The sequence below is a fragment of the Fulmarus glacialis genome, unplaced genomic scaffold (genome assembly GCF_000690835.1).
Source record: "Fulmarus glacialis isolate BGI_N327 unplaced genomic scaffold, ASM69083v1 scaffold6615, whole genome shotgun sequence".
NCBI lineage: Eukaryota > Metazoa > Chordata > Aves > Procellariiformes > Procellariidae > Fulmarus > Fulmarus glacialis.
In genome coordinates, this window is record NW_009214861.1 from 54066 (window position 1) to 61647 (window position 7582).

At 38.3% G+C, this 7582-nt stretch overlaps 1 protein-coding gene across 1 annotated transcript in view; it reads right to left on the reverse strand.

Annotated features, from left to right (window-relative positions):
- Positions 1 to 415: 415 nt before the first annotated feature.
- Positions 416 to 7582, reverse strand: part of LOC104077465 (protein arginine N-methyltransferase 8) — a 47982-nt gene continuing 40815 nt past the window's right edge. Inside the window, exons 10-11 of the mRNA XM_009578715.1 lie at positions 2325 to 2446; positions 416 to 499 (exon numbers count right to left, since the gene is read on the reverse strand). Coding sequence (XP_009577010.1) covers positions 416 to 499; positions 2325 to 2446 — 206 coding nt within the window. The remainder of the gene's footprint in view (positions 500 to 2324; positions 2447 to 7582) is intronic.

Here is a 7582-nt window from a genome sequence, read left to right on the forward strand (position 1 = left end):
TATATTCATTTATATTGAATATAAGTCCAGTAATACTATCACAGTAATGTGCTGTAGTGGTCTTTCATAGTGAGAAAACTGCCCTAATCGTCTTTAACATGCAAAGCTTGGAAGAACCAGAAATTCACAGTAAGTATATGCATCTTCTGCCATCCTAAAGTTAACCAGAACACTCAAGACTCTTGCTTATTTTTCTTAAATGTTTGACAAAAGCTACAGTTCTGTATACTGTACATTCACAGTGGGATCCCAGCCCCCTGTACTAGCTGCAAGAAGGATCAGGTTACCACTTTCCATCAGAGAAAACATTCTAGTATTTAATATAATAATCTTGTGAACAGTTGTTCCTAGCTTGAAGTTCAGCAGTTCAGGACCTGATAAAATTATCCTTTTCATCTCTCTGAAAGGTTTCTTGCTAGCGCATTTTGTAGTCATTAGACACTGACATTTCACATAGCTGTCCTTTAAAATCCAAGTCTACTGTGAAATCCAGGTCACGCTGTAAAAAGATTTAAATGTAACATGTAAGTAAGACCATAAGTTTAGTGCATGAATTCAGTTATCATTGCTTGGATTGAAAAGACCTGCAGATTCAAGAAATACCTATTGTGGTTTCTAACTTCTTTTGGTTTTAAATGTTGCTAACACTGAAAAAGCAGGACACAGGATGTGTAATAGCGTTTACCATATAATCTATGTCTAGGGCATATTTGTGTATTCTTCTTAAGGCTGATTTAGTGTCCTGGTTACGACTAGGAAGCTTCTGAAATGCTGTGCTATCATACGTATTCTATAACAATTTTTTAAGGGTATCCCCCATTGAGATGCTCTTAATCTAGGGCTTTCACACTAGGAGTTATTCCAGAACAGATCTAGTAAACTCCCCATCGTAGAGAAACCCTCAGTCATTCTTTATCTTATAATGACATGTTTTTTGGAAAGAGGCACTACATAGCCCCACAAAATGAAGCTGTCTCTCTACAAGCTTTTGAAAGGCTTCATGTTTCAGAAGAACAAAGCACTAACAAATCCTTTTGAACCAAGGTGGTCTCTCTGTCTTACGATAACTATCAAGAACACATTAATTTCAGCACCTAAATCTGCATTCAGGTGCTAACTGCTGTACAAACAAATTTGAAATATTTTCTTTATTTTTCCCTCAAAAGAAAATTGATACATTCAACCCAACAGAAAATGTTCAAGTACCCCCAGGACAACATAAAGGTGGGAAACAGACTATTTTACTCTACTTTCATAGTAAGCAGTAGCTTCAGGAGTGAATGTGTTTGTTTTAATGCCAAGTTTATTTTGTGTTTATTTCTTCCCCTATATCAACACTACTATGAAAATCATATCCGATCTGTATTTGGTATAAAAAAGGAAAAGTAATGCAAAAAAGCAAGGCAATGAACTGTTAAGATTTGCTGCAGTCAACAAATGCAATATTTCAACAATTAAACAACTGCACAGATGGATTATAACCAGGTTATTTTAATGGCTGTATGTTGTAATAGAAAATGAAGAGATTCTGCTCAAGGTTTTTGGCAGAAAATGGTGCCACTGTTTCACCCAGAAGCCATACTTCTCATGTCTTGCTCTTCTATACAGGCATGGGTTGTCCATCAGACCATGTCTCATAGTCTCCTTACAAGTTAAAAGCAGCACTGAATAACTGACATACTTGGTGAGGGATTCAGCCCATAGCAGAGAAATTGAGGAAGTTTTCACCAGTCATGATAGTGTGATATCCATCATGCTTTAGCTTTAGTCTTAAATAAAACATCTGCATTTTCTGTGGAAAGCCACAATTTTTAAACAACTATATCACTATATTGGTGACTTCAAGTACATTTGATCAGTGAGTTCATACAGACATTCAGCTGAAATCTGTTACTTAATTTCCTAAAGGAGAGTTCTTAGGCACTGAGTGGGAAATCTGGCTATAGATGTGGAACTGAAGTACTTACTCTTGATCATCCTCTATGGGCAGAAGGAATCTTACCACTGATTTTAGTGACAGTATGGAGAGACCCTTGCCTACTTGTGTCACAAAATGTGAGCCAAGCTGATTGCAGAGGGCAGCTGGCTTGGTGATGTACTTGAATCATTGCTTCCTTCCCATGCTAGCTTGTTTGCAAGCTGAGTTCTGTAACATTACCACTGCATTATCATTGCTTTGGTGAAGGTGTGCTAGAGCTCTTACTAATAAACATGAATTTAAAGCCTTTAGCATGCTCATTGTTTTACTTATATGCATTTTATTTACTGTTGATTATAGTTTGTGATCAATAGAGTTGGAATTATAATCAGTGATGCTGACTCACCACATTTTTTGCATTTGGTTTCATGGATATAGTCCCATAGATTTCTTCTCCTCGTCTCACAGTTAAATAGTCCTCTAAGTAGAAGACAGTTTGCTTCCAGTGAGTATAGGGAGCATCAGGTGCTAAAAAATATATATGGGTATTATTAAAGAAATTTCGTCTTTGTCTTACAAACCAAATTAAGACTTGGGAACAATTGAAGAAAGCCTTTCTTACAGAATGTTGTAATTTATATACTATATTAGCAAACATGCTTTATAACAACACAATTCTATTGACTGTCAGTGGGTTGTCTTCTGATTTTTACTGGAATATGTCAGATATTTTGATGTTTTTTGATGCTTTCCTTTCAACCCACACACATTCAAATTGGGGAAATCTTTACCACTAAGTGCTTTGAAAGTCAGAAGTCTAAATTAGTTCAAAAAACAATTACACAAAACCATGAAAGAAAGGTTCATAAAAAACTATTAATTAGAATGACACAGATGAAACCTTTGACTCATGATCCTGGAACAGCAGATTTTATGGTTTCCAGGAGGATACAGCTGGGGAAAGGGCACTTGCACCTTGACCTGTTTTTTGACTTTTTAAAGGCATATGCTATGGGCAATTTGCCAGAGATGGATACTGGTCTAAATTAATTTCTAGTCTTGCTTAGCAGAATCACTTTGATGACCTTCTGCTATTTCAGGTTTTTATTTTACTTGTTTGTTTTAATTTCTGATTTAAATTAAAATCTTTGAGCAGTGCCTAATGAACTTGCATTGGTTACTTCTTGTTCCTAGCATTCTTGCAGTTAAGAGCATCTAGGAACCTAAGAATAGCTGTACAAGTTCAGAGACTTCCTGACCTGACAAAAAAGCCTCTGATAAATTTATTTTTCTTCCATTTGTTTCTCCAATCACTTTTTTGATGCAGACATGGGCCCACTGTATTGAATCATGCTAATAATATCTTAACACTGTTTAATAAAACAATGATCTCATTTCATTTCAACATCAATGTTTAAAAAAAATATTTGGCTTTAGAAATTGTTTGTGACTGGGGAAATAATGAAGCTTTTTTTTAAAACTGTCAGGACAGGAATTTTTAACAGTTCTTTTTTTCCAAAATTCTAAAATCAGAAGACTGATAGAAACAAACTTTTGTCAGAAACTGTGTTGGCAAACTGATATCTTCCAAAGGAAAAGTATTTTACCAGATAATTTCTGGCTATGTGTCAGTTTTAATGGCTGTTAATCTCAATTGCTAAATGGAGAGATCTTCTTGCAGGAGTTCAGGTCCAGAATCTGTCTTCCATTTGGACATGCCTCTGTAAAATTTCTAACTGAAAACATGAAAACTAAACTAAACTTATGTTTTAAATCATAACTGCTATCTTGTACACACACGTACATGTGCACATGCCTTTATGCAGAGCTATCTTCCTTAGAAAAGCCTGACATATATGGAAACTTGTGCTCCATGAACGGAGTGTGTGGAATGTAGGCACAGGTCTTCAAGTCCACTCCAAATCACACACTCACTTTCTTCATAATTAAAAAAATGACACATCAATGAAGTGGCACTTCCTCATGTCCTGCAAACTTGGATATTTTACTGAATTCAGTAGAGCTTTGCCAACAGACACTATCTGGGAATCCAGACCAGTCTTCTAGACAGTGGTGTCTATTCCTTCAGTTACAGAAGGCCAAATGACCTTTTTATGGAGTAACTTGTTCGATATCTACCTTATCATGATGTGCTGAATAGAGGCAGAGAATCACTTCCCTCAACCTCCTGTCTACACTGTCTACTACTAATACTGGTCAGGATGATTGGCCAGATTTGCTGCAAAGGCATGCTTCTGACTCATGTTCGGTTGGTTGTTCACGAGAATCCAAGAGTCTTTTCCAACAAAGCTGATTTCTATCCAATTGGCCCAAGCAATAGCATGGAGTTGTTTGGTACCAGCTGCAGGACTTTGCATCTGGTGTTGCTGAACTTTATAAGGTTCTCATCAGCCCATTTTGAACCTGTGTAGATCTCTCTAAATAGCAGTCCTTTCTCTCCAGCCTATGCTCCTCCCAATTTTGGATCATCAACAAATTTGCTAAGAGTGCACTCTACTCCACCAACCAGGTCATTAATAAAGATGTGGAACAATATTGACCTCACTGTTGGTCACCTGTGGGATGCTACTAATAACTGGCCTCTGGTTTGACTTTGCTGATGGACACATTGTGAGCCAATTTTTCACCCATATTATTGTTCACTTATCCAGTCTGTATCTCACCAATATAGCTGTAAGGATGCTATGCAAGGTTGTATAAAAGGCCTTACTAAAGTGAAGGTATACAACAGCCACTGATATTTCCTCATCCACACAGCTAGTTGTCTAGAAGGCAACCAGGCTGGTCAGCTATAATTGGCTTTGGTCTTCCATGCTAGCTGTTCTCAATCACCTTCTTGTCCTTCATATAGCTGGAAATAGTTCCCAGGTGGATTTGTGTCATAACCTTCTCAGGAACTGAGGTGAGGTTGACTGGCCTGTAGTTCCATGGATCCTGCTTACTGCACTTCTTGAAGACGGGTGTGACAGCTGCCTTTTTCTAACCATCAAGAACCTTCCCCCACCACCATGACCTTTTAAAGATGTTAGAGGGTAGCCTTACAATGACATTGACCAGCACCCTCACCATGCTTGGATGCCTCCTGTCTGGTCCTATGGACTTGTTTAAAGTTCTGTAGTACTGATGGCATACCTTGAGGCACAACTCACGTACTATCAGTTTCATAGTATAAAAAACCTACTTCTCCAATGGCTGCAAGGCACTTCTCCCATTATTTTAGATACTTTAATTACTTAATTAACCCTTCCACATAAATAGTACTTGTCTTAGTGCAACTAGAGGGGCACCACATGGGATCCAGAGGAAACTCTGGACCAAGTACTGTGCGGAGGAGTCATAACCAATTGGTTCCCCCAGGCTTCAGAGTGGTCCCTAGATCCGCTATAATTGGTGATATGGCTGTAGCCTCATTTGCATCAAAGAAGGTCAGCGTGAACTTTGGTTTTAGAAGAAGCCCTCGTCAAAAGCACACAAACAATTTGAGCACGGACTTGAAAATCTTAAGAATTTGACTTTGCATGGATATCTGGTTAGTAGCTCTTCCTCATTTGAATGCAATGACATCCAACCTTTTTTATTTGGTGGGCCGTACAGCCTGCTGGAGAAGTTAGTTACTGAAGTAAGATGATCAGACAATTGGCAGTAAAGCAAAGAAAAGCATTCAATAGGAGGAATGTAGCATTTGCCAAGTGACAGGAGACAGAATTTGGAGACATAGGAAGCGTCTCCAAGCAAGCCTCCAAGGAGGCTGAGCCACCAGCAGCTAAGAGATCTAGTTGCAGAAAGAATGCTGAGAAAGGGCAAGTCATCAAAGCTGAAAGGATCCTAGAATGGGAGTGTATGACTAAGCATTCAGAACCTCTGAAGTAGCAGCCTTTGGGAGCTACAGATAGTTTAGAGAAGCTAGGTTTTCAGGCACTGCTGATGAATGCTGTTCTTGATAGAGGTTCAGAAATATTGGAGATTGTGACTCCTTTCCCCTCTTTTTTATGACAGGTAGGCACAAAATACCTTGTACATATATTTGCAAGTTGAGGTGGGTCTGCAAAAACCTCTCTGTAAGAAAAACACTATGCCAAACTTGATATCTGCCCTAGGCTTTTGTCCAAATGTAGGCTCTTCTCCCTAATACTATTTAACCTCTCTCCTTCCTCAAGTTCTCACTTCTTGTGTGCTAAGGGAAGCTAAGCCCACCTGTGGTGGTCTTGCAGAACATTTTCTGTCTAAGTGCCTGAGTGAGCTCTCTTTATTCCATACAACCAAGAGGCAAGAAGAGTCAAGAAAGTCCTTACCCGAGCCACCTTTTGCTATACTGATACTGGAGCAAGCCTATGTCTACTCTGCAGGCAAGCAACTCCTTGCAATAACGTAATGGGTCCTTTTACATGCCACTTTTGATGCCTGTACACTGGGATGTCCAATAGTCAAGCAAAGAGTGGCTGGGTTTGAGGGCCAGATTTGCTGATGGGACACATTTGACTGGAAAACATTAATCAAATATCCTAATCTATTCAATGGATATTTCTTAAAACATGTATGTTCATATGCACACACAAAACAGAAACACGTTCCATTATTCCTTTGCAGATGAAGCCACATTCTCAACAATATAAAAGACCTTTCATGTAGTTCTGGCAATATAAGTAGAACTCCTTTACTAAGGTAGGTTTCGGTTAACATCACAAAACAGTAACTACACCCTTCATTCAAAGCTATTTTTTACAGAAAACTGGAGGTTTGACTATATTACCTTTTACCTGCCTTCTGCTGAAAAAATCAGCCTTCTGTGGGAAAAACAAATGCCTAAAACCTAAAGTGTTTTCCACCTTAGATAATTTTGTTCAGCACAAACTCAGAAATATTAGCACTTCAGGATACCACTGCAGTGCCTCACAGATTGTTCATGTCTCCCTAGCTACACTTTGTTTCCCAGCACATACTGATGCCTATCATGGTGTGGGAAATACTATAGTATAACACATTTATAGAATGACCAGCGAAACATGGTAACTGAAAAACATAAGAATATGAGGTACCAAATAACATCATCCATATGGTTATACTTTTCGAATCAAATATAAGTAAGTATTTTAACAAAGTGCTTTGAGCTTTGAATCTTATGTAAAGGGTTGAGAGCTCCTGTGAAGGGAGAAAAAAAAGAGATTTCTAATCATATTTAACTTACATCAGGTCCCATTTACACCTGTTTGAGTTGTGTAATGGTGCAAACTGCAACCAGCACCAACTGTAATTTGTTGTTCTTGTCATTAAAGCAGTCATGACGTTTCCACATGTTTTACAACACTGGCTGGTTTATTCGCTCTGATAAATGATGCCTTACAGAAATGGAGTTATTCCTTTAAATATCCACTCACCAAGGTAAGTTAGAGTTTCGCATTTGGGTTGTTAGAACTGATTTACATAAGCAGTATGTGTGTGGTTATACCTTGGAAAAACACGATGGTTTTGTTCTAAACTCTGAGACAAGCAAAAGCTTTTGTTGAGTTTTGGATTTGGGAGAAACTAGGATGCAGAACTGCTCTCTCTCACTGAGCCAACAATTCCCTGTCTAATCTGAGAAACTTGACACAGGATTTAGAAATAACTGGTGATGGGCATAAACTGCTGGGTCATAATTCCTGC